Genomic DNA, 27,564 nt, shown 5'->3' on the forward strand with positions numbered 1-27,564 from the left:
TTTTAAAAAAAAAAAAAAAAAAAAAAAAAACAGAAGAGTGTACCTTGTGGAATTCCAATGTGTCCCCTTTTGCTTTTCTCACTTCAACCATATGCAGAGAAGGAGCAACTTGGAATACCTGGTGCATGAACATTAGTTTTCAGCACGAATTTAACGTAAAACAGAACATGACATTCATATCCATTTACCTCGGTTGCAACATTAAGATTTCCTTTTCTTCCCGCTTTTATGTTTTCTAACCGCATCTGAGATGGGAAAGTAAGAAACAAGTTACCTCTTTACCATCTTTTTGAGGTCACAGGAACATGATATTGCAGAAAATTAAACTGTCTATAGCTCCATATTGTAAGTGAAACTAGCCACAACCTTGTAGTTCTTTTTCTGAACATCAAAGCCGAGGGGCTTTGCAGCTTCTTCAATCTTGCTGATTATCTCGTTGGCTGGGCGTTTAGACGTGAACCTTGTTTCTCTCTTGAATCCCTGTGCCATGTCAAATGCCAAAAATGCAAATATATGTTGAATCTATTTTTTCCTAAATAATATACAATCAACTATCATTCCTATCAAAATACTAGAGTAGGTTCTACATATCATGTTTAGTTCTTTTCTGATCTCAACATCTCATATTTATCGTTCGTGTTTAGAATAGGATAGAGACAGAAAGAAGTCATTTCTTTTTATTTATTCAATACGATCACATAAAGATAAGATTACTGGTAACATTATGTGCACAATGCAGAAAGAAAGAAACCTGCTCATCAAATAGATTCCCGAGGTTGAGTCCTTTAGACATAGAAATTAACTCGAATGCATTCATAGAAGTTGGCTGCTCTTCCTTTTTCTCTGTTACATGATGCTCCTGTTATAGTACAAAGAAGAAAAAGTGCACTCGATGAGCTATAATCACGTTATTCAATTCTGAAATGACCTATGTTTTCAGCAAACTAACTTCAGAATCCTGAAAAACAGCTTCAACATCGTCGAGGTTTGCATCTTCTTTCTCGTCAAAAACAGGTGGTTTGTAATCTTTCTTAAACCATTCATCTTCCAGAATTTCGGGAATTGTAATACGCTGCATATAAGAAAATGATCAAAAAGGGAAAGAATTAGAGTGGTGGGACTGGTGGCATAACATAACTATATTTTAGACTCATCAGTTTATGCACAGGTTAAGTTCTTAGTTTCTCTTCGTAAACAGGATAAAAATTCAGAAGCTCTTTTAGAGAGGAAAAAAGAGTAGTGTGCTTACGGTTACAGGGTTCGGATCCAAGATTTTGGTAATTAACTTCATGGCACCAAAAGAGAACCATGGTGGGCAAGTAAATTCAGCACAAGAAATCTGCATAGGGCGTAATGTGTAAACCTCACAAAGAGACGAAAGTGAAAGATTAACACTTCAGTAAGACTGGGTAAATGCTCACTTTTTTATACAAGTTCACAAGATTAGAATCGTCGAAAGGCAAGTACCCAGCGAGCAATACAAAGAGAATAACTCCACAGGACCAGAGATCGGCAGTTGAACCATCATAGCCTTGATCATTGAGAACCTAAGAAACAAATATGATAGATATGTGGGACTAAGCATTAAAACAGATGCATTTTAAGAAAGTGGCAATTGTGTTGTTATACCTCGGGAGCAACATAGTTTGGAGTCCCACATGTTGTGTGAAGTAACCCGTCATCCTGCCAAATTAAACTGTAAAATGGAGCATTGCATTCTAGTGATATAAAGCTTTCTGCTAAACCTCAAATGAAGTTATACACCCCAAAAAAAGAACATTGAACTCAATGAAAAAACGCTGGCGAGTAGTGACTGTGATCAGTTAATTACCCTGACTTGCTGGGACAGAGCGCTCAATCCAAAATCAGAAACTTTGAGGTTTCCAGAAGCATCCAACAATAAATTTTCCGGCTGCACCAGCAACCAAACACATAAAAAGTACAAATAGAGAGAAATGAGAAAATGGGAAAAAGTAATAGAAAACATTCTTGATTAAAGGTAGCATTAGAGCAACACTATCCACCTTTAGATCTCGGTGGAAGACTCCTCGGCTATGGCAATAATCAACTGCGTTAATAAGTTGTTGAAAATACTTCCTAGCCTCGTCTTCCTTCATCCGCCCATGATTTACCTTCATAGTCAAGAAAGTAAGTATAAGAGTAAGTCGAATTTTAGATTATATGATCATAAGATCAATACAAAATAGTTTCTGGTTTATAAAAAAGCTGAAAACACAAAAGTTATGGTTTTATACAGCTGCCAAGTTGCAATTGTCAAATAACAGGAAAGACAAAAAGGAAGAATCTGCATACAATTTTGTCGAAAAGCTCTCCACCAGTAACAAATTCCAAAACAATGTATATTTTGGTCTTGCTTCCCAGAACCTGAAGGAAGATGAACTAAAAGTGTTAAAAAATTATGTATAACGTTAAGGGTGATAGCCATTGGGCAGCTTTGGTTTGCTCTATCAAATTGCATTTAATCAAGAGATTACATGTGAAAATAAACACACACACACACACACACAGAGAACAACCTCGTACAAGCGAACAACATTTGGATGTCTTATCAACTTCATTGTAGCAATTTCCCGCTTAATCTATCAAACCAAGCATATAACATCAGAAAACTAAGGTTATGAAAAAACAGAAATTAAACCAGAGAAGCTGCATAATACTGGTTTTTAAGGAAACAAAGAAACAAACTGGTCTACAATGTACCTGTTCTGCCATTTTGTGCTTAAGGACCTTATCCTTGTCAAGAATCTTGAGAGCAACAGGATCTCCTGTCTCAGAATTCCTTCCAAACTTAACTTTTGCAAATGTTCCCTCGCCTATCGTCCTTCCCACTTCATATTTACCAACTCTTCGCTTGATTTTGGACTGACTCATGATTGACTAACTCTATACAACTGCAATACGCTCCCCCCTAAAAGTGTTAGTGCAAATTTATCACACTTATTGTTAGATCCGGGGGTTACCTACTGATATTAATAAACCAAAATGGGAGTTCTAATGACAATTTGACCATATTTGCATTACAATCATTTGACCCTTTTCAGTCAGACAATCATCAGATAACACAAATTATGTCAGATTCCAGCTGACAGAATCTCGAAACCTGTTTCATATATCTACAAAATAAATGTCGAGCTTAGAGCAAGCCATGGGCATCCAATGTCTTGCTAGATCAATACATTGAATATGTGAACTGGAACCAAGCAACCTGATAATTTCATTAATATTCAAGCAATTCCCTGAAATTTTCAAGACAGATTCATATTTTTGTGGAACTAAGCTTAACTACATTTTTATATCATATAAGTTTTTTTTGTTTGTTGTTATAACTGGGTGTGTGTGAAGGGGAGAATCAAGATGTCATAGTCTTCTAATATATAATAAAAATGACATAAAATATTTTACATTGCTTCAAGTTGAATAAGAAAAGAGAGAATGATTAAAAAAGATGTATTAGATTAGTCAAAACAAGAATAAGGAATAATCTATAAATAATGATTTGCTGAGAGAAAGAGAGAGAGCAAGAGAGAGAGAGAGAGAGAGAAAGAGAACCACACCTCAAATTCTCAAAACATACAATTCAAATGCATGCAAAGCAACCTCAACTTCCCCAAGTAGTATAACCCACAATTAACTCAACATACATAACAGCCAAAACCACAATCAAGAAATAGCCCAAAAAAACGCAGATGTAAGAAACAGAAAGTGTTGTTGTTTGTCAATGCAAAAAGGGGCAAGAAGCTTCCAAATCAAGATCAAGAAAATATGCTACAAATGACCCAACCCAAAAAGGTTGGATCTTTTGATAGAAATCTCAGCTGAGGACAAAGATGCAAAACCAAGAAACCCCAAATGGAAATGATCAGGGGGCGAAATATATCTCATCATCTGTTCGATCAGCAAGACAGGACAGCTATTTTTGATAAATATTCTAGAAAAAGGAATTCCAAGTGAAACAAAAATCAAAACCCCAGTAGTCCACTCCCAGAAAGCTCAGCAGAATAAACTCTTACATTGAGTTAAAATTAAACACTCAAAAAGAAAGAAAGAGAGAGAGAGAAATATACTTGAGGGGTGTTGAGCAGAGCCTTAATGGTGGAATTGGGGTTGATAATAGAATAGAGATGATGATATAAGGTGAGAATGATGAAGGAAGGCTTTGGGTCAAAGGGATATTCCCAATTAAAGACTGTCTCGCTGAAATCTTGAATGCTGTTGTCAGTCTCCAATATAATAAATCCGTCAGGTCGTTTGAAGCACCACTCACCACACCAATCATACACTAATTTTGGTGACGACAAGGTAACTCTCTTTCACTGCATAAATAATAAAATTAAATGATTCTATTCGATCAACAGAAACAATGGCTTAGCTAGTCTCGAGGTCCACACATGACACATCTGAAAATTGAATGTCATAGATTATGTTGCCAAAAGACAACTAGCTTAGTATGTATAGAAATTCAGGTAATGTAACAATTTTTTTGTGTCTATAAAAGCCACTGTACTAGCATTACACAATTGTTATTTTATTTTTTCTTTATTACTATTATTATTTTTTTTGTAATAAAAGAAAAATTGGCAATTTAGCCTGAAGTTGGAGAGAATATAGTCCACCGGTTTTGTGGGCTGGTGGGGACCAGAATGGAATTTTGCATGCATGTTGAATTTATAGATTCATTATTGAGTTTATCCCATGCATACTTTTAAATAGTTTCAGTGAATTTTTTTTATCATAAAAAACTTGTATTATGTAATATTAATAAATTATTTAGTATAAAATTTTAAGAAAACTTTAAGGTGCTAATCAACATTAGTGTGAATTGTAATGGATAAATTTAAAAAAGTTTCTAGCACAGCTAAATAAAAAGTCTCCATAAAAAGGGACGGGATAATTAATCATGCTGAGGATGGATTGATCCTATTGTTCCCAATAAAAGTATGTGGGATTCACAATGGGCTATCCTCGCAGCAGCCAAAACTAGGGCAGAGCAAGGCAATGTGGCACCAACATAGCTCAAAAAATTTTGCCAAAGAAAACCATTTTTCAGAATAAATAATTATATTCTTTTGATGTCAACCCCAAAAAAATAGTGGTGTAGTTGTGGAAGAGTGTTTGTAAAATCAATTGGAGTAGACCCTGAAACAATAGTACCTGTATTAGCGGCATATTGTCATGTTGGACGTTGAATTGCCTTGGTAGACGATGTTGATATTCGGAGGTGTTGAGCTAATGGGTTACTATGAATATGGTCGAAAAAGGAGGTTGGAAGAAAGCAGGGAGAAAAAAGATCGGGAGGACAAGATGCGTAACCCGACTTTGAAACTAATGCCATATGAGAATGTGTTAAAAAAGATTTTGTGTATATTATATTATACTATGGTGCGTACATGTATATATAAAACGGCATAATATTTGGGTCTTCACAATGTCTTATTACATTCGGTATAAATATAAAAATTATTTTTAGGTTGTACTTGGCACAAGGGTTACTTGTGTGCATATATATATATATATATATTTATTTATTTATTTATATTTATTTATTTATTTATATTGAACCAATTAGAAATAATTTGGTGAAAGAAATTGCGGAGAAGACTTGATATAGAACAAAAATCAAACAGATATTGACACATGTTGAGTTGGAATGCATGAAGTGGGTTGTACATAGTCATGGATTATGTTGAGTAATTATTTAGCTGGACTGTCATTGGGATTGATCTGAGAGAATACAGTCCACCAGTTTTAATTTGTGGGGGCAGAAGCTAAGAAGAGCAGGATGCGGCAGGGTGTTCTGCATATGATTTTTTTTTTCCCATTGATATAATATATATGATGCATAAAATAATTAATGCAATTATATTCCTAGAAAAATGATGTGCATATTTAGTTATCGTAGGTGATGCACTTTTCGTCCCTGAGTTATACTAAAATTATAAATTTCGTTCCTAATGTTTTATTAGTAAAGCAACAAAAAATGCAACTATCACACCCCATTTCTAGGACATGACCCAGTCGTATTGTTACGTGAAGACCTGTAACAATACGAAGCCTAGCCATACATACCTCTCGGAATCTTCATAATAACATTTTTTTTTGAAATATTCATTTTTTTTAAATATTCATAATAACACTTGAATACATAATAATTCCACAACCCAAAATGACAAAATATAATCAACTCGTTCTTCCCAACAACTCATCGAATTCACTATTAAATATTTACAATTAAGAGTAGTATGTCCAAAATGCATCACAAGCACCAAAACCAAGCACAATGGTTTACCAGAAATACAAAGGGTTAAAGGGAATATCCAAATAAACAAAAAACTGTGATAAGCTCCAATACTGGGACTAAGTCTCCTAGTTTCAAAAGTCACATTCGAGACCCACCACTTATGCTCGTGCTATTCACAATTGTACTCCTTAACTACTCTAAGCTCCGGCGATGTGAAGTGGAGATTTACTGGGTTTTACGGCAACCCGGGGAGAAACCGCCGGTCTGAATCTTGGAGCCTCCTTAAACATCTAGCATCCAGGAATACTCTCCCCTAGGTGGTAATGGGGGACTTCAACGATGTGCTTCATCCAGATGAGAAGAGGGGTGGAAATCCACAACCTAGAAGAGTAATGGAGGGTTTTTCTGAAGCAGTTGAGACTACAAGCTTAAAGGATTATGCCTTCGAGGGTTATCAATTCACTTGGGAAAGATCGAAGGGTACACCGAATTGGGTCGAAGCTAAGCTTGACAGAATCCTGACCTCAGACGCCTGGTGTGATCTTTACCCTAATGCGCAAGCTTCATCGGTGGTTGTCTCCAAAAGTGACCACCTCCCACTGTTTCTGGAAATCATTCCTTCCACCAACCCAAGTCATAGAAATCGGTTTAGATTTGAGAACTTATGGCTCAGAGACACCACGAGCAGAGAAATCATGATTGAAAGTTGGGCTCGGTCTAGAGACTCTCACCTAATTGATAGAGTGGAGAGGTGTGGCAAGGCAATATGGAGATGAGGTAAGTCTTTTGCAAGGGATTTTGATAAAAGACTGGCTTACTAGAGGAAACGAATGGAGGTGACAAAAAATAGACGAGATCCTCAAGGAATTACCTCGTTTAGAGAAGCTCAAGCGCAATACCTTCGTGTTCTTCACCATCAGAATGATTACTGGAGGCAACAAGCGAAGCAATTCTGGCTTTGTGAAGGAGACACAAATTCTGCCTATTTCCACAGTTCTGTCAGAAGAAGGAGGCAGAATAATCAAATATCTAAATTGCGCGACGAGGACGGGAACTGGGTGGAGAGAGGTACTAATCTTGATTCCCTCATTTGATCTCACTTTGATAATCTGCTTCGCCCAGTCGAGGGCAATATGAATCAGATTCTGGATGGAATGATTCATAAGGTATCTGTTGCTCAGAATGATAGTCTGTGTAGACATGTTGTTTTGGAGGAGGTCAGAGTAGCCCTTTTCGATACGAAACCAGACAAATCTCCTGGTCCGGATCGGCTAAGTCCGAGTTTTTTTTTTTCCAGAAATTTTGGGATATTCTTGGTTCTGAGTTGTTGAATTTTTGTAATGAATGTTTTATGTCGAGGAAGCTGCCAAATCACCTTAACCTCACCCATATTGTTCTTATACCAAAGAAATCCAAACCTGAGTGCGTGGGAGACTTGCGTCATATAGCCTTGTGTAATATCTTGTATAAAATTGTTTCTAAAGTCTTGGCCAATTGTTTCAAACCTCTTCTTAGTTTGCTAATCTCTGAATCCCAGACCGCTTTTGTACCGGGAAGGTTAATTACCGACAATATTATGGTGTGATGAGCACAAATGATGAGTGTAAAAAGGGTGTAATGTCGTTCCGCTGAGGATTGGTGTTATGGCACGAAACTGTGTGATTTACCAGGCACTAGAGTATATGAATTTATAGAATCCAAGTAACAAAGACTGAATGATGTGGAATAAAAGAAAGCAATTGATTAAGGTGTAAACTGTATGATGAAAGGTATGGGCCAGATTAGGGGGATTGTAACCTTGATGTTCTAACAAACTCAGGATTAGGGAAATAATAATTAACCAAGGGATATATGGGCAATGCACAGAAGAATTCTACTCAGCTACTTTCGTAATCAATAAGAGAATTAGGCTAAGATTGCCCCACTGTCGTGATGCATCAACCATAACCTTAAGCATCTAAGCATTGTAAGCCCCCAACATTACCTCTACTTTCATAGCAGGAAAATTAGGTTGAAATTGGTAAGGCTCGAGGTCTTCATCCAACTGTCGTTGTAATGAATCCCTCTCCTAGACTAGCAATTAATTGTGGCCACAAACCAATAACTAGTGCAAAGAAATCCCCAAATCAACATAAACCCTAGGTAAAAGATTCAATCCCTTTATGCAATTAAACATAAATCGAACATCAAAATTAACAAAGGACCCCTAATCCAAACCCATAAACGAATTACTCCCTCATGATGGGAGTAAAAACAGCAAAGCAAGAATTAAAGATGGAAGACATGGCTGCAATAACAGCAAAGCAAGAATTAAAGATGGAAGACATGGCTGCAATATTAAAGAATAAAGAATTAAAGATGGAAGACATGGCTGCAATATTAAAGAATAAAAAGGTAAACTTTACTGACATGGCTGCAATATTAAAGAATAAAAAGGTAAACTTTACTAACATGGCTGCAATATTAAAGAATAAAAAGGTAAACTTTACTAACAATTCTTCAAAGTAAAACTGATCCGAACAATGATGCCAAGCTTCAAATTCAAAGTAAAACTGATCCGAACAATGATGCCAAGCTTCAAACTGAATTCAATGATGTAAATCCGCTGTATTCTATGCTATGGAAAACTCTCAAGAAAGTAAAAACTGCACTAAGCTGAAACTAGGGTTCCGGACCCTGTAAAATATCAGAAACGCAACTTAAATACTGGACAGCAGCCGGGTCACGGCCGCCATCACGGCCGGGATCGTGGTCGTGATGCGGCGTGGCCGACTGCTTGTCCGTAGTGGGGATCACGGCCGTGAGGCAGGCCGTGATGCGGCCCTCTGGTCCTCTTCTGGCTCCTTTTGTGTTCTGTTGCTCCTTTCCGGCCCGGGGTGGATTCCTTATGTCTCGAAAACTGGTCCAAGATGACTGAAAATCCTTCCTTTGCTCCTCATTTGTGAATAAACTAGACATGATCAAATATAACACACAAACGAGCCTTAAATGTATCAAGGTAAAGAAATTAAGCAACAAAAAACTCTTGATTTGTGGGGCAAATAAAGGTATAAAATCATGTGTATCAACTCCCCCACACTAGAACTTTTGCTTGTCCTCAAGTAAACCCATGATAGACCACCCTCCAGGCATGGTCACTGATCACACTTCCTTCCTGCTCAACCAAACATTCCACCAACCAACTTGTACAATCTAACCCGCGTCAAGAATCATCTCAGAATCACAAGTGAGTTCCCCTCTCAGGCCAATAACCGGGCACCCAAATTAAGGTAGATTAAAACCCTGTATGCACATGTACTCAGTTGAGATTATGCAAGACTTGGCTTAAGATGAACTCCCATAGACATGCCCTTCATACTCACATAGATCACTCTAAAACTGCATGCTAAGATCAAATAGGTCTTTATTCGGCTTGTAATGGGGCTAAGGGTGAGTGGCTAAACAAAGAAGGGGTATGGAAAAATGCACAAAAGAGAGAATTTCACACCTATTCACAACTAAACCTAGAGGAGACATGGAAAATATGAATCAATAGAGCAAAATATACTTGGAAACACAAGAGTATTCTAAACTAGTGGGGGTGAAGACAATTATTCTCGCAACTGGACTTGCACTTTTATTCATCCTTCTGTTTTTTTCTTTTTCACAAACATTTTCTTCACTTTCAACCTCTTTTTCAAACTTTTCTTTTCTTTCTTTTCAACTAACAAATTTTTCCTTTTCTTTCATTCAATCAATCAATAACTTCCTTCACCACACCCCCACACTAGAACAAAGGTAACATGAATAATTCTATAAAAAATAAGCTCAAAAAGGTAAATCTCCTCTAAGTTAAAGAACAAATGCTACATTCTCTCTAAGGGTGAATGGAAAATATATGGCTAAAGGCTAAGGGTCACATAATAGGGTTGAACAAGAAAAAAAATACAAAGAACGGGGTTAAGTGTTTTCGCACTTATTGAACAAAAAACAAGGCTCAAAGGGGGCAACTAGGGAAAATATGTAACACAGGGTAGGTTTAAAGGCTTGGGCTAACAAGAATGGCCTAAATCACTTCAAAGCATGCAAATTCTAGACTTTACTATGAGAGCACTGAGACAAGCTATGACAGAACAAATATCACCGGAATCCCACATAAGCCTTCACTAGCAATGCATAACACACAGGGGGAACATTTATGTTAGAGGTTAACCCAACTATTGGCAAGAGACTGAATCAAGCACAAACTCAACCTCGAATCATCCTTGACAAGCTAAACTGCACAAGTACCACTAGACAAACCACAAACTAGCAGAAAGAGAAATGGTCATAACCACAACACAAGGAAAGCATACTACCCTAAGCTGCAAAATGAATCCTCCAAGCAAAGTTCATCAGAATATAGCTTTCACAGTTTTTGTCAGAAAATAGCACCCCCCCACACTAAGTCAGGACATCGTCCCTGATGGACAAACAAAACCCCACGAATTAAAAGCAAACTAACTAGAAAGCAGAGAACCAAATTGAAAACAGGAAATAGGATAACAGAATTGAAGTCTTAAGCATCATATAAATCAAAACGAACTAAAAACAGAAATAACAGAAAATAAAAGAGTAGTGTCAGAAATTTCATGAAGCACATCATCCCATGGAGGAGGGATCAGAAGGTGGAAACGAAGGGCCCCCCGGGGGTGGGTAATGCCCACGCATCCACTCGTAGTAGGCCTGGGCCTCAGCGCGGCTCACAGCATTCTCGGCCGCCATCTCATCCAGCTGGTCATCAATGCGGTCAAATCTCATATTCATGGCCGCCAGCTGGGCCAAAACCTGCTGCTGGAAATCATCAGAATAGGAACTCCCACCTGCCTCAACATGGGCAGGACCTGCAGCATCAGGATTGGCCTCATAGGCCTCCTCCTCCCTCCTAGCATTAGCCACATCAACCATATCATCAGTGCGCGGCCGCTTTGGCGCTATCTTCTCCCCCATTCTCCCCACAGCTGCAGCTGTGAGAGGTTGCATACCCGGAGCCCTGGGTGCAGTCAAGACAATCTGCTGTGTAGCTCGGAGGATCCACGTGAAATACGGCCCAAGATACAAAGCCGTACCACGCATGTAATACTGATTCTTCATCAAATTCCACACCACCACTCCCATGTGTAGCCGAACACGCTTGACCATGCCATATAGACAGAATAAGTCAGCGTGATTCACGGAGCTCGTAGCATCAAAGCGGCCTGTGATGGAGTGGCCCAGCTGATATTGCATAAACTTGTGCTCCAATTTAAGGAATTCAGAGGAGCGACTGTGGGAGCTCTTGAACACTGTGGTGCCATCTGTGAGTTCCTCCCAGAACTCTTGAACATTAAGAACATTGGCATATCGGTCAAACTTCTCCTCCTCCGTGAGCTGCTGAACCGGGCCGAAACCCATCAAGTCACTCAAGTTATCCAGGTTAAACCGGAACAGCGTATGGCCAATGTGAAACTGAACACAGACACTACTAGTGAGGCCATCAAATTTTGTAAGCTTCATCGTAGTCATTGCCTCAACTAGCAAGTCCTTGTGTGTGTCCTCATTGAACTCCATTAACAAGTACCTCCATTTTGGGAGTTCTACCAAGTCAGCAACCTCATTCCGAATACCAAAGTGGGCCGCAACGTCCAAAGAGAGGACGTACGGCTTGAATATCTGTCGCTCGGAAAAGAACTTAAACCGCTCAAAGAGCTTTGGATCATGCAGTGGGGTGTCAGGCACCGGTGGAGCTGCGGGTTGCCTCTGTGCAACTGATTTCTTCCTATTACGGGGAGGCATCTGCAAACAACTCACACCAAAGATATCCATGGGGTGAGGGATAGCCAATTTGAAAGCACAAAGGGGTTTAGGATTGTGGAGTATATGACTATCTAAAAGAAACTAGTTTTTTTTTTTTTTTTGGAATAAATAAACCTAACCTAGAGTTCGGCTCAAACATCGCAAATTGCTCAAGGATCATCGCCAAACTAGTAACAACTACTCCACAATCCTAAAACTACCAAGAAGGTCATCCACAATCAACATTCAATTCATATACAAATGGGTATTCAAAGTTTCACCCAAATTCATAATGTGAACACCATTAAAGCACTAAGCAAGCTTCTCTATCATGTAATGAACAACATTAAACCTAAACATGCTTAAACTAACAACATTTAACCAACAAACCAAAGATTATAGGAACCATGTGAACACTACCAACAAAATTCGAAAATAGCATTGAAAGTAAAGAATTGAAGTTCAAACCTTGTTAAGAGGAGGAAGAAGATGATATGGAGCAAGAATGAGCAAGCAATCACAAGCAAAGAGGTCCAATTTGGTGTATGGAGGTTGGGGGTGGAGAGAAATTGGGAGAAGGGGTTAGGGTTTCAGATTGGGGAAAAAGGGGAGGGGAAAGACGGACTGGGTTTTATAACCCAGTCCGCATCACGGCCGGGATCGGGGCCGTGACCCTGGGCCTTATTTTATTTTTTTCGGAAAATCATTCGCACTCGCATCACGGCCGGGATGCGGCCCGTGACCCAGAGGCCTGTTTCACCCTGTTCAGCACTGGAAAAAAAAACGACGCCATCACGGCCTGGGTCACGGCCGGGATGCGGGCCGTGACCCAGAGGCCTCAAACTGCAGATTCAACACTGGAAAAAAAACCCGGCGCCATCACGGCCTGGGTCACGGCCGGGATACGGCCCGTGACCCAGAGGCCTCTATAGTGCTCTCAACACTGGAATTTGTGGTGCGCCATCACAGCCTGGGTCACGGCCGGGATTCGGCCCGTGACTCAGAGCCCTATTTAAGCTTCTACACACTAGAATCCTGGGCAGGCATCACGGCCTGGGTCACGGCCGGGATGCGACCCGTGACCCAGAGCTCTCTTTCGCTCCTTGCTGCTGAAAAACGACGCCTCAGCGTCGCGGCCTGGATCACGGCCCCAGGCTCCTCTTTGCGCAATGTTCTCCTTTTTCGCGCCCAAGCTTGGTTTCACCTGCAGGTTAGTTTTGTAGCCTTTGTGACCAGTTCCAAATCCTAACCTCTGCAATTCTAACCATTCCTCACTCTTTCAAAAGCAAAACAAAACACACTCCTCACCAAAATAACCCAGGAAACACCCCATAAACAAGAAAAATCTTACTCTACTCCAAACTAAAAATAAGAAAAATGCAGAAAGTAAAATGCAGAAAGATGTTGTTTTCACAAAATTATGGCTAACAAACCATGCCCAAAATCGTCCTCAAAACACATTCTTGGAGAAACAAGCTAAGCAACATCATGTAATTAAAGAGCAAGTTAAGCAATATCATGTCGTTATAGTATTGTAGTGAGTATACCCGTCTGTTATGTGCAAGGTTGAAAAAATCGTTAGGCGCCCTCTAGGCGCCCGATTTATTTATTCTTTTTTTTTTGTTTATTTGGGGTCAAGGTTCAAGATTCGCCATCAGGAACTGATGAAAGATGCCATCACTGACAGCCATCCGCCCATCCATCAAATCAGTGGCCTCCAAGGCTCCAGATCTGATCGGCGCTATCCATGGCTTTGAACTCCAAAGCTCCAGATATGACCGGCGCCATCCATTACTTTGACCTCCAAGGCTCCAGATTTGAAACCATGGCCTCTTGTCGCTGGTTTCTATTTTCCGGCAACTGCCTTCGTTTCTCTCGTCGCTTCTTATTTTCTGACGAAAAAAAGGTGGGGAAGGGTGCTGAGCGGCCGGCTAGGCAGTCTAGGCGGCTGGCTGCGGAGGAGGCCAATTCTAGCCTTCCTCGCTACGGCCCACGGCCGCCTAGCGCCTAGGCGCCTAGGCACGATTTTTGCAACATTGGTCATGTGTGTGACACGGGTTCGATCCCCGGCAAAGACGCCATTTTGACAAAGCTTGTAGTACACGTGGGATGGAAAGGAGGTTGGAGAAGGTGACTTCCCCGGGATTGTCGTTCTCAAAGGATGACAACTTGGAGTGAGTGTAGGTGTGGCTAAGCACAAGGGTGAAGTGTTATCAAGAAGCTAGGTTTAAGCAAGTAAACAATGTAAAGGCAAGTTTCCCTTGATCATATGTAATGAAGAGACTAAAGCGGGAATTGGATAGTATTCGTTGAATGCCGTCTTTGGAAGGCATTTCTAGAAATGCTAGGCCAGCTACCGTCACTAGCCTATTGAGTGCTTCTAGTTATACTTTAATAGCATCTTAAAGTACGCAAGACATTTTATTGAACACCTTGCCTACATACTTTCTTTCGAGCTCTACCTCTCGGTGCAAGGTAGGAATTGCAAGTGGAGAGGCTTAGGTGTGGTCCCAATCTCTTGGCAACCACACACATCCAAGACTTTTCACATGGTGTGGCCGTCACCATACAAGAATATACAATAAGTCCACTTCCAACAAAGATTCTTATACATCAATATATACATCTAATTCCTCTATTCAAAGAATCATTCATGCATAATCACAAGGAAATCTTAATCCACTTCCCTAAGGATTCTAGCTAAACATGATCTCCACAATTAACATTATGATTGTGCAAGCCATAGAGGAATCAATGGAAATTGAGATGAGAAAAATGCAAGAAAAGATACATAGCTCAACACAATGTACAATTGTCAATCCAATATCTTCAATAATCCTAGCAAGATAAGAGCTTCAAGATCAAGAATGAGTTGTCAATTCACCTTGAAACCCTATAACTACTTTGTCTTTCCACATTTGAAGCAAGTTAAGAGTTGTAGCTATAAGTAAAAACAAAAAACAAAAAAAAAAACAAAAAAAAGCAAAAAGAAACCCTTAACTACCGCCAATAAGCTATTTATAAATCATTAAAATTGACGTTGGTATGAGCCCTGTATACCCGTATGCATGCTTGTACCAAGTCTTCTTCGACTTCACAATTTCCACGAACGTGATCCCAGGTATACAACTTTCGGCAAGCTCTCATACAAGTGAAGTATGACCATATTATTCCTGTACCGTGCCCAAATTTCATGCCTTTGCTATTTTCACCCTTTTCTTGCCTTCAAATTCTCTTACAATCACTCAAACTCCCTAAAAATGCACAATTGCCCCATAGTTAGCCCTCATATGCATCTTTATCTAAAATAAGGCAATTAAACCCACAAATCAACTCAAAAAGAATTCAAACAAGGTAATAATAAACACCAAAACATCCTACAAAATATAGCATCTTTGGCACTTATAAAAAATTTCCACACTTTACCCTTATTTGTCCTCAAGCAAGTCAATCAACCAATCAAAGACCATAAGTGCCAAAGATAGCTCCAAGAAACTCACAAACTCAAATGGTAGAATAATGAAGTCATGCACAAGAGTCAAGTGGGTGGTATCCCCCATTTTACCAAACATATGTGGCAAATCAAGTGTGACAACCTCAATTCAAGGAATACGTAAGAAAAAAAAACCCCAAATGGTCATTCACAAGTTTCACATGGAACACTCCTCTCTACACACCAATCAAGCAAGCAATGTGATTTGATTCAACTCATTATCTCTTGGGCCTACAAGGCCGAGCCAATTAGTGGAAACGATGTGTTGGTTCTGGTAGGAAGGGTTACAAGTCTAGAGTGAGGGTGAATAGACTTGTATGCATTCTTTAAAAAATTTAACAATTCGGTTAAATAGATCTGAAGGGTTACTTCTTCTCAGTTAACCTTTCGTTGAGTATGTGCAGCGGAAAATGGTTTAACTCCTTTTTAAATGTTTTGCACGTAAGGTTTGATCTTTCAAAATGTTAGAAGTTTGAGTGTGGAAATGAATGCAGCAAATAAAAGATAGAAAGAAAGAGTTTTATAGTGGTTCAGCCAACTCAGCCTACTACACTCCTTTCCTTTTAACTCCAAAGGAGGTTTACACTTATCCTTTAGTACAAGAAGAACACTCAAGCCTTGAAAATCAAGCTGTCATTGAGTTTCATAGGTTTTTCAACTCCAACCAAGTTTACTCCGCCTCTTTCTACTTCTACCGATGAGTAGAGATACAATATTTCAAAGAAAGGATTCTTTGATTCTCCAACTAGAAGACTTGGTACTTTGATGTTGAACTTGATCTTCACTTGAGTAGCACAAGCTTCTTTTCTAGATTGAGTTAATACCTAAAATTGTCCTCAACTATAGTGGTTTTTCTCAATTTTGTTCTAAACGACTTTGGTCTCATAGAGTAGTCCCAGACTTTTGTGTTATCGCTCAAAATTGTCCTCCGTTAGTTACAGTGTCAAACGGCTATTAAGTACAGGGGCAATTTTGTCAATTCATGTTGAAGCTCACAATTGTCCTCTCATGGGCACCAGTGCCTGCCATGTGTTTGCGAAAATTCTCAAAGAAGGTCCGATGAAAGTACAAGCGGTGGTGGCCTGGGCCGTGTCGGAGCTTGCTTCGCATTACCCAAAATCTCAAGACCTTTTCGCTTAGAACAATGCAATCCAGTTACTGGTTAGCCATTTGGCCTTCGAGACAGTCCAGGAACATAGCAAATATGCCATTGTTAGCAAGGCCACATTAATCTTAAAGTTCTTGAAGATGATGAAATGAAGAAAATTACCAATCCTCTTGGGAATGGGAACAAGAAAGCCAACAATTTCCAGAATGTGATTGAAACCACAATGGCAATGAGAGCTCAAACAAAGAATCCCATGAATGGGGTTAATGTTAATCATCAGCACCAGCATAGTCTTTCTGCGGGTGGTTTAGGGTTTAGTAATAAAGGAAGGGAATTTTAGGACCCTGCTACCAAGGCTTACAGGAAGGCAAGTTCATGTCAAGTTCCCACCTTGGTGGGGTACATGTCAAGTTCCCACATCAATCTTTTTAGTGTTTTTGGTACCTTTCAGAATATTCAAACGCCATGTGAATGGCCACAGATTCACTCTTTTCTCTTACCTTCACACCTGCCATTGCTTTTGCTACCACAATCTGTTCCACCCAATCATTAATCAGCTCAAAAAAAATCCAATCTTTCCTCTCTTCTTCATTCTTTTTTCTCTGCATTTCTTTCCTGACTATCACAGCCATTGATTGAGAAACTTCAACATGAATTGACAAAATTGCCCCTGTACTTAACACCCGTTTGACACCTTAACTAACCGAGGACAATTTTGAGCGATAACACGAAAGTCTGGGACTATTTTATGAGACCAAAGTCGTTTAGGACAAAATTGAGAAAAACCATTATAATCGAGGACAATTTTGGGTATGAACTCTTTCTAGATTTCTTCGTTTTAGCTTTAACTCGCTCACACTTGTCACGTAAATGCAACCTGAAAGCTTTTTGAACACTTCTTCAATCTTGAATGAAGTATTTATAGGCATTTTGAAATAAATATGTTGGTGGGAAATCCATTTCAAAGGTCTTTTAACCATCGGCTAATGACCAACATGTAACTTGATAAGTGCCAAAGATACATCTTTTGAGGGTCATTTTGGGGTTTATTTGTGTTTATTTGGAGTCCTATGGTGCTTGATTTGTGAGAAAAATGTTTGCTTTGTGTTACAAGGATTTATGATATGTGTGTTTCAGTGTTTTGAAGGCTTTTGGACCAAGGTGGTAGCATATGGGCTTGATTGGGAGCATTTTTGGAAAAGGTTGCAACAACTAAAAAAGCATCAAAGAAGCCTGCATGATCGTGGTAGAGTTCGTGGCTAAACTTCTGTAGCTGCCACGCCCGCTGCACGATCGTGACGACGTTCCTAGGAGTACCACAAGTCCCTACACGATCGTGCACGACTCGTGGTGGAGGGTGCGAAGCATTATTTATGCCAGAAGTGTTGACTTTTTGAAGAGAGCTAGAAAGTTAGTTAGACTTAGATATTTTCCTAAGTTTAGGTAAATTGATAACTTACTTTGATCTTGGAGCATTTCTCTTGATAAATTGAAGCAACTTGTTGATTAATTGTGCAATTTGGATTGAAGTTTAATAATCTTTACATCTTTTTCATCTCAATTTCATCTTCATCTCATTTTATATCATATCTTCAATTCAATGTGCTTTCATTCTAAAAACATGAGTGGCTAAATACCTTGAAGGATTGGATTAGCAATTACTTGTATGGTGCTGGTGTGGTTATGAATTATTGATTTGAAATTTTGTTTGTGTTTATTGCTCGATTTCTTGATAGAAGTAGGAGATTTGATTGTGTTTTTTGCCAAAAACTTCTTGGAGCTAAGGCCCAATTCCTTGACTGATTTGGGAATTAGCAAGTTAGACAAGAGCTTGCTACATGCTTGAGCCTCAATCTCACTTGCATTTCCCGCCTTAGATCCGAGAGGGCAAAGTCCGAAATAAGGTGTAGGCAAAGTGTTTGATAAAATGTTTCATAGGTGCAACATTGTCACTCGGCTGCTCTTTTACACCATGATAGTCCATTAAGACCGAGAATGGAGATGGCAATAGCGAACACCTTACTTGAAATCCAATAAACACAAGTTCACAATTCGTAGCTTAGACACTATAAGCACCATTACAAGGAAAGACTAATCCATATCCTCTTTCATCTCTACTACTTGTTTACTTAATTGTTTACTTGTTCTTCTTGACCATTGCTGTGAGTAACATATAGTTTGCCTAACCTATACGCTGTTGAATAATCATGCAAAACCCTAAATTACATATCAATCAGAGAGTTCAACAGAATAGGAATTAAGTGCGAAAATGTAAATTGATACAGATATTGGTTACCCAGTTCGATACAATGTGTATCTACATCTGGGGGACGACCATCAGTGCGTCCAATCCACTATCTCCAACACCAATTGTACAGAAGGTAAGAAATGAAATAATCTCACCTAAGTGATCCCCACAAGGTAAGCAGATTGTCGAACTCGGAGATCCGTCCAACAGAAATCCAAAGAAATCCCTTTCTTAGAGAGCCGCTCTGCCGCTGTCCGATTCACTAACTAACTCTACACTGCACCACAGCTGCATGGTCTTCATGTCCATAGATTAAGCATCAGTGAATATCTTCTCAAGTTCTTCTTAAATCACTAGTAGGGGAGTGCATCGGGCGGGTTCGGGCCTACGGATGGCCCATCCGTTAGGGCTTCGGGTTGCAATAGCTAAATCCAAACCGTGAAATTTTATTAGATATCTATTCGGATTCTGCATTTCGGATGCCGGCCGGTTTAAATCGGATTTTGGTTATTGTTCGGGTTCGGGAAAAACAAAATTAAAAATTAAAAAATGAATCTAAATTAATAAACTATAAACAATTTAGCTAAGTGACAAACTAAATTACAAAAATCTAAATTTGTAATTTGTAAATAACAAACTTAAAATTACAAAGCTGCATATAGCAAAATATTAAAAGTCCAACTCCAAAGTCCAAAGTTGACACTGAAGTCCAGAAAGTCCAAAATACCAAACTAAATAACTAATCAAAGTGTCAACTGTCAAGTGGATAGTATAACTGCCTAACTCCAAAATCCAAAATAACAGTTACAATTTACAAAATATTAAAACCAGTTGACACTTAACAGTTCAAAACAAATCAAAATGAGGATTTCTAATTTCTGGCTTTCAGCAATCAGCACTCAACATTCAGCTACTCAGTACTCAGCATTTCAGCAATCAATCAGCATGCACTGATGCTTTCCATCTAAAAAGATGGGCATCAGTAAACAAACTGTCCAACTAAAGGTCTAAAGCCATAAAGCAATTATACATTTAAAGCAGACACAGTCACACAAACATGCAACTTAATAGCTTATGCTTCCACCTTTATATCCATACTCAGATTTTCATCATCATATATATGGAATTGCCCACAAATTAAGGGGCTCATACAATCATACATTCATACACTCATACAGTGTAATCAAATTTTCATCATCATATATTCATATACATGAAATTGCCCACAAATTAGGGATCATATAAATGATAGTATGATACAATCATAGATTACATAGTAAATACACAATTACACAGTAAGCTTCCATGCTTCCACCAAATTAATTACATTATGTACAAATTTAAGGGTCCATACCATTAACTTGAAACCATATATCAGGATTTGTTGAAATTCATCATATATATGGAAAGCCCCAACAAAGTAGGGCTTAGTGAGTCTGTGACTCATCACTCATGTACAAATTAGGGATTCACAGAATCACAGAATCACAGTATCACGCAATACAACACAAATATTGAATACACTAATACAGAATAGCATTAAAAAAGGTTTTTGATTTACTTGTCTTCTCCAATATTTTCCCGGAGAACTAGGTCTTCAAGCAATTCAAAACCAAAATAGATGGCTAATGGCTGCAGGCTTGATTGGCTTCCACCGGACCACCAGGACCACCACAGCACCACCGAGTCAACGACCAAGGCTTGGCTGGTTTGAGGCTTCCACCACGACACCACCGCCCAGTACCGGCGTCTAATAGAGGTGAGTAGATTCAGAGAGACAAAGAGTTACTGAGAGCCTCTGAGTCTGAGATGGTGTCGAAACTCAAAAGGAGTCACCTACTCGCCTTCGAGAATCAAGGTTACAAAGCCTACAGAAGTAGAGAGTAACCCTACAGAGTTGTAGACTGGAGAGAAATGGAGAAGGAGAAGTGGAGAATGGACTATGGAGTAATGGATTATGGAGAACGTGAGAGAAATCAGAGAATCAGAGCAGAGAAATGGAAAACCCTAGGCTGCGTAGGAGAGTTGCGACTGGGAGAGAAAGGGAGGAGTGAGGAGTTCAGAACGGGAGTGGCTGCACAAATGGTTAACCCTAAACGAAATGGAAATATATATACATAACACACACGATGCCGTATTATGTATATACATATACATTATATATAATTTCGGATATTCGGGCGGGTCGGGTGACTAAATCCCAAACCCTACCCGAATATATTGGAACCGTATATGCTCTCATAAAGGGTCGGTTTTAAGCTTCGGATTCGGATACCCACCCCGGAGAGCAAAACGGTGTTCGGGTCGGGCGGGTTTATCGGGCCGGGCGGGTTTTGCACACCCCTAATCACCAGAACTTAGGTCTTGAGAAGATGAGTTTATCATAATAAGCTTTTGTAAATCTAAGGGAGAGATAGTTTGTGATTCAAGTCAGAATTGCTTCAATCAACCGCTCAATTCTTGAATCAACTCCCTTCATATAGACTCTGATTTATCTAGGTAGATACGATAATCTTACTTTGAATGTCCATGTAGAAGATTACCGTTATACCCTTTGAGGTGTCCAAAGAGTAGGGACTTTCTTATAATGTCACCTCTTGACTTGTAACTGCTCGGCGAGATCAGCGTAGATAAGTCGGTGAAGTCCAACGGATACATTCTGGACGCTCTGGCGTATTGTCTAATCAATCAGGTCTTCACTTTTAATACTGTCAGACTCAGAACTAAAACCTATCTAATTTACAACAATAATTCAGCCAATTACAAGTTTGGGATTTAGACTTAAAACACTAACAAACTCCCCCTTTGGCTATTATTTAACAAAACAACTCAATAAAGAAGAATTACAATTGCATTGCAAAAATAGCAGTTTACCAAAAACAAAGAAAGTCCTTCCTTTCAAAAAAGAAAGTCCTTATTCCAAAAGGACAAGTAGTTTAGTACTAAAATCAAAATACAGACCATCAAACCATAAACTATGCACAACAAACATTTTAGTGCAAGGTCTGTAAACAAGTAACAAGTAGAGCAAAAAAAAATCTTACTCCCCCTAAGTTCCAACTACTCCCCCATTTTACTAAATAATGGTTAAAGCAAACTTCAAACCGCAGAAGTAAATCCTCCATTCTCGGTTGTGGGAGTATCTATCTCAGCTTCATAGAGACTCAGGTGTAGTAGAACAGTAGCTAGCTCAGTGCGAGCAATGCCGAGCTGGTGATTTATAAGACGGTTCAATGTCTCGAGCTCAACTACTCTAACTTTTAGCACCTTGGACTGCCTTAAATCTCTGACATAGGGAGTGAGTGCCTCATCATCCAAGTCCGGCATCTGAGTATCTTTTGCTGGTATCACTAGTTTAACATCCTTGACTTGCTTCCCACAAATCAACCTTTCATCAACTTTGTATAATGGCAAGGACCGGATAATTTCATGACCAAGAGGAGTTAAGCCCTGTGTAGTAAGAATACCATAGATCATATTGGGATAGGGCAGCTTAACCCTATGTTCTCTATGATGAATGAACGTTAGGATAAGCTCGAAAATGCTTCGACCAAGATTTGATTGAGTGAACAAAACACTATTCTCAACATCAAAGTGAGTAGTTGCTATTTTCATTCTCTTTTGAGAGCATCCCCAATAATTACAAACTTTTGTTAAGGTATTTCTAAGAGTTGAATTATTTTTTTTAATGGTTTGTTCAGTGATAAGTATGAAAGAATTTGTTCAGTGATAATTATGAAAGAGAGGGAAGATAGGAGAAGAAAAAGAAGAAGATGATGATGATTATGATGAGGGAGAATTTTCATGCCCTACTTTTAGGAGCATCTAATAAGGAATGCATCAATAAAATAAAGGAAAAATAATAACTAACATCATCTCTAGGCACACAAGGTGCACAAAACACACATCCTTGTGCCTTTTTTTTTGGACCCACGAAAATTTTGAATTTTGCAAATCCAAAATTTTCTCTTTCCTACCTTCTCTCCCCTCTAATTCAGTTTCTCTCTCCTCCAACTATGCAAAAAAGAACCTAGAATGCTCTCATCTTTTATCTAATCACACTAGTATAAAATTGACCAAAAAAATAACACAATTTGCGTCCGGAGTTGAAACTCCGGACGCGTAAACTAACGCGTTGGAAATTTTATAATTAAAATATCCACTATTTAAATATTTTTTTTTTATTTTTTTAAAGGACCAGCTAAGTCCGAAGTATTACACCAGCTGCGTCCGAAGTGGTCAACTTTGGACGCAGTGCCTTTTATTTTTTTTATTAGTTTTTTTTCAAATACGCGTTCTAATTTAGATCTGGATCTGAGATCTCTCACGCGATCACACCATTGTCTTCAACCTCCAGCCATCGCCGCTCATCGTCTTCCCCACACAGACACCGCTGCAGTCCTCCGCCTCACGCCCTCGCCTCACGCCCAGTTTCCGCTGCTCCTCGCCGCCAGACGCAGCCGCCAGTCGCCCCGCTCCTCGCCGCTACTGCTCGCCGGGAAGGTATGACGCACCATCCCGGAACCCTCGCCACCTTCCAGAGCCTCCCGTCGCCACCTCGTCGCTGCTCGCCGCTGGTCGCCAGAATACTGTAATTTTAAATTTTATTTTTGAGTTTGTTTAGGGTTTAGGGTTAGAAACTGCCAGATTGTGCTTTCCTTGGGTTAGAAACTTCAGATTCTCACTCTTGTTTTCCTATTTTCCATATTTTCACATGTATCTGTCTAATTAAGGAATATGCTTTTTCCATATAAGAATCATCCTTCCATTATTCATTGATGTGATTATTAATTTGATTGTCTAACATTTCTGCTATCTCTTTAGCTTCGTAGTATACAAAACTTGATTCTTTATGCAACTTAATTTGGCATTCTTCAATTTCTTGTATAAAAGTAAAATAATATTACCTTGGCTTTTAGAATGGATTGCTGTGCAAAACTGTTTCACCTCTTTCCCCCCAATAAATTTCCCTTTACTGAAGGATGAGCTTATTTTGTTACTGCAGAAGATCATTGCAACTAACATCATACAAATTGAAGTGTGATAAGGAACCTCTAAATTCTAGGTAAGTTCTGCAGATCTGTAATTCAGTAATTATTTCTTTTCTTTAGCAGTCAGGAGCACTTATTGTTTGTTGGTGGTGGGTCGATAAATATGCTAGAATCTATATGCATTGCTCCATATCCTTTTTCTATTCTATGCATTTGATTAGAAATGGACCAGATGGTTTCATAAATAAGCTGAATTTTGTTCCAGTAGTTCCAATCTGTTGTCAAGAAAGTGATTCAAACATGACAAATTGCATGCTTCACAGTTTTAACCTTTCTTGGACTTGTATTTTTATTGCTAAGATAATTTAATCTACCTGATCATTTAGATTTAAATTGGTTTATATTCTTTCCCAGACTTGGGCCACCTGACTATCATCCGCAGACGCTTAATTGCCCTATAGAGACACTCAACCGAGATTATGTGCAATCTGGTTACAGGGAAACAGTTGACGGGCTTAGGTTTTTTTTGGACCATCTTTCCTAGTATTGTTTTGTCAGTTGAATATCAGAGGATGGCTTTTGGTTTTGAATGGTTTTACCTTAATCTTTATTTTTCTTTCTCCTGTGTTGATTATTTGCTAATTGGAATTTACTTTTGATATTGTTAGGAAGCTAGAGAAATTTCACTATCACAGGTTCCGGCCTTTTCAAAGCCTGTCATAATTAAATGTAAAGAGGTAATTACTTGGAAGATAATGTGCTTCACTTGGATGGTACCTCTGCTTTGAAATTGCTTTTAATTCTCTGTTTCTTTTCTAGGCAATCAGAAAATGCCACAGAACAATCAATGAGTCTCGGGCTAAAAAACGGGATTGCAAAGCCATGTTAAGAAGGGGAGAATGAGTCAAGAGAAGTTTGAAAAAACTCTCTCTCTACTAAAAGGTGCCCTTGACTATGAAAGCTTTAGAGATGTGGACATGGTTATTGAGGTAATGCATACGTTCAAAGTTTAGTTAAATGATTTCCACTCATTTTCTGTTTTCGTATCTCATAGTATTTTGCTTCAAAACAGGCTGTTATTGAGGACATAAACTTAAAGCAGAAAATATTTGCTGATCTTGAAAAGTATTGCCCTCCACATTGCATTCTTGGAAAGAGGGGAGTCTTTGAGGATTATGAAGATAAAGCAGTGCAGAAGGATGTTGGAGATGATAGTGTGTATGATGAGGATGAAGAGGATAAAATTTGGGAAGAATAGCAGGTGAGGAAGGGCCTGGGAAAGAGGAAGGATGATGGTTCTAGTAGAGGAGTGAGTAGTAGTGGTAATGGTGTCAACAGTATCCCTGTAGTTTGGATATCCAATTGCAGGAGCTAGTGTATATTCCTCCGCTCAGACAGTTGCTGCTGCTCCTGTTGTTAGTCCTAATATTACAGGAGCAGCTGGGGGTGCTCCTGTTGTTAGTCCTAATATTACAGGAGCAGCTGGGGGCTGGCCTGGTTCAAATGCTATCTCAATTTCACAGCAAGCTGAGCTTGCTGGTTCAAATGCTATCTCAATTTCACAGCAAGCTGAGCTTGCCAAGAAAGCTTTGCATGAGAATGTGTGTAGGCTTAAGGTATAATTTTGCACTCAAATGAATCATTTTGATCTCCTATTCTTAAGTATATATCTTGAGACAAATTGTTCCTGCCTTTAAGTGAATATTAATTTATATAAGCACTGAATTTTGCTCTGGTTACGATAAATTATGGTATATTTCCTTAAGAAACACACTAGCATTGTAAGAATAATCTTAATATGGCTTTACGTCCTAAAGCTTTGTCATGTTTTGAACAATACATTGTGTAAACTGCTAACTGCCTACTGTTAATTTTAAAGAGAAAAACTATATGATAGGGGATTCACAACAAAACATTTTTCTGTTTTCCAATTTTCTATTTTTTTTTTTTTTTGAAATATGACTCATTTCTCCAGTTACTAAACGCACAAAATTTGTCGTAAACTTTAGACATTGTTTAGAAGTTCCCTGCCGTTATACTTTTGAGCTTGAAATGAGTTTTATGATCATAATTACTGTCATTATCGGAAACTACATGTAACCATTTCCTCTAGAGATAGCTGCTTCCTATTCATTTGTCATGTGCATTGCTTTTAGTAGATGATTATCATGAATTGCTCAAAGAGAGAGAATTATGCATATTTTTATGTACAGATTGTAGACTGTAATCATCTTACTACCAGTGTGCTTTAATGATTCCTTATGACATTTGATTAACTTGTCACTACAATTGCCCTTGTGGAGAAGTTGATAGTATACATTACCACTTTTGCATATTTTAATATCTTAATCACCTTTGCATTTCATTTTATCCTTGGTCAGGAATCTCATGGCCGGACTGTGGCATCCTTGTCCAAGACTGAAGAAAATTTGTCTTCTTCATTGTCAAATGTGACTACTTTGGAAAATTCTTTAGCTGCTGCTGGTGAAAAGTACATCTTTATGCCAAACCTTCGTGACTTTGTTTCTATTATATGTTCATTTCTGCAGGTATGGTGTATATAATTTTTGACTTGCAAATTTCTGCATTTTAATGCTATTTTCTTGAATTGTACTATTGTTCTTACATTTTTGAAAAAACTCTCTCTCTACTAAAAGGTGCCCTTGACTATGAAAGCTTTAGAGATGTGGACATGGTTATTCAGGTAATGCATACGTTCAAAGTTTAGTTAGAGATGTGGAAAATGTGTTTTTATCATTTTTTAAATTCACATTTTCTGCAAAAGTGATATAGAGCTAACTATTCATATTGAATACGTAACACGCTTTGGTCCTTATATGCAACTTGATGATGTGATGCAATATGAGTCTATGAGCACTATGCTATGAGCTAACTAGTAAGTCATTTCTTTGCTAATTTCGTGTCCAACTCTGTTCAGGCTGTTGGTTACTGTAATTATAAATGCATCTAATTGGTAACTAAAATTTGGGTCATTTACATTCATTCTAAGTAAAGAGTTCTATTTGCATAACATACGTGGACTAAATACAATTCACAAGCTTTGATTCTAGTGTTGCTTGAATTACTGGGTTTAATTATATTATTTTCCTTGAAATGCTTTAGGGTATGGTCCTGAAAAGGTCACCATTTTCCTTGTTAGATTGTTAATTTGACTTGTTTATTACATATTATGTTCATTTTATGTAGGGCAGAGGCATTCATGATCCAACTCAAACTCTGGAAGAGCTTTACTCACTATTATTGATATATGGGCATGTTTTAGCATAATAATTCTTTAAATATTTATTTTTTTGAATTTTTGTATAATTTTTGTGGATTATTCATTGAGGTTTTTGTGGATTTAATGTGTAATGACTATCAATTTTGTACAGGAAAAAATTGTATTTATTATTATTATCAATTTATATTTTTATCAAATAATTTTATTTTTTTAAATAATAATGACTATCTGCGTCTGGAATTAGAAGTTCCAGACGCAGATAGTCTATTTAAAAAAATAAAAAATTACCGGCTGCTTCCGGAACTCGGTGACTATCTGCGTCCTGGTCAACACCGGACGCAAATAGTCCCGATCAATTGCGTCTATTGCATATGCGTCTAGAGTACTCCAGACGCAAATGCCTCTTTTTGTACTAGTGTCATTTTAAAAAA

At 38.5% G+C, this 27,564-nt stretch overlaps 3 protein-coding genes and 1 long non-coding RNA gene across 6 annotated transcripts in view; 3 read left to right on the top strand and 1 right to left on the bottom strand.

Moving 5' to 3' along the window:
* Positions 1-4,269, bottom strand: part of LOC116004502 (CBL-interacting serine/threonine-protein kinase 3-like) — a 5,938-nt gene extending 1,669 nt beyond the window's left edge. Inside the window, exons 1-14 of one of the 3 annotated variants that reach the window (XM_031244578.1) lie at positions 4,086-4,263; positions 2,722-2,912; positions 2,538-2,600; positions 2,314-2,385; positions 2,025-2,132; positions 1,832-1,912; positions 1,630-1,683; positions 1,422-1,547; positions 1,250-1,339; positions 950-1,072; positions 752-859; positions 367-480; positions 189-245; positions 44-118 (exon numbers count right to left, since the gene is read on the bottom strand). In XM_031244578.1, the coding sequence (XP_031100438.1) occupies positions 44-118; positions 189-245; positions 367-480; positions 752-859; positions 950-1,072; positions 1,250-1,339; positions 1,422-1,547; positions 1,630-1,683; positions 1,832-1,912; positions 2,025-2,132; positions 2,314-2,385; positions 2,538-2,600; positions 2,722-2,892 (1,242 nt within the window). In that variant the 5' untranslated portion in view covers positions 2,893-2,912; positions 4,086-4,263. Of the gene's footprint in view, positions 1-43; positions 119-188; positions 246-366; positions 481-751; positions 860-949; positions 1,073-1,249; positions 1,340-1,421; positions 1,548-1,629; positions 1,684-1,831; positions 1,913-2,024; positions 2,133-2,313; positions 2,386-2,537; positions 2,601-2,721; positions 2,930-4,085 lie in introns of all 3 variants that reach the window. The other 2 variants (XM_031244577.1, XM_031244579.1) reach the window with 2 other exon arrangements.
* Positions 4,270-6,582: 2,313 nt separating this feature from the next.
* Positions 6,583-7,035, top strand: LOC116004031. Its single transcript, XM_031243972.1, has one exon. It carries the CDS (start codon positions 6,583-6,585, stop codon positions 7,033-7,035), a length of 453 nt encoding a protein of 150 aa, XP_031099832.1.
* Positions 7,036-23,140: 16,105 nt separating this feature from the next.
* Positions 23,141-25,173, top strand: LOC116004158. Its single transcript, XR_004094741.1, has 6 exons — positions 23,141-23,492; positions 23,907-23,966; positions 24,307-24,411; positions 24,561-24,629; positions 24,712-24,881; positions 24,965-25,173. It is a non-coding gene; the product is annotated as an uncharacterized LOC116004158 (long non-coding RNA).
* Positions 25,174-25,181: 8 nt separating this feature from the next.
* LOC116004032 (transcriptional repressor ILP1-like) lies at positions 25,182-27,354 on the top strand. The gene is made up of 5 exons (XM_031243973.1): positions 25,182-25,187; positions 25,242-25,508; positions 26,274-26,441; positions 26,550-26,596; positions 27,100-27,354. Exons 1-5 carry the CDS (start codon positions 25,182-25,184, stop codon positions 27,155-27,157), a joined length of 546 nt encoding a protein of 181 aa, XP_031099833.1. The 3' UTR covers positions 27,158-27,354.
* Positions 27,355-27,564: the final 210 nt, after the last annotated feature.

This window comes from Ipomoea triloba, chromosome 14 (genome assembly GCF_003576645.1).
Source record: "Ipomoea triloba cultivar NCNSP0323 chromosome 14, ASM357664v1".
Taxonomy (NCBI): Eukaryota; Viridiplantae; Streptophyta; class Magnoliopsida; order Solanales; family Convolvulaceae; genus Ipomoea; species Ipomoea triloba.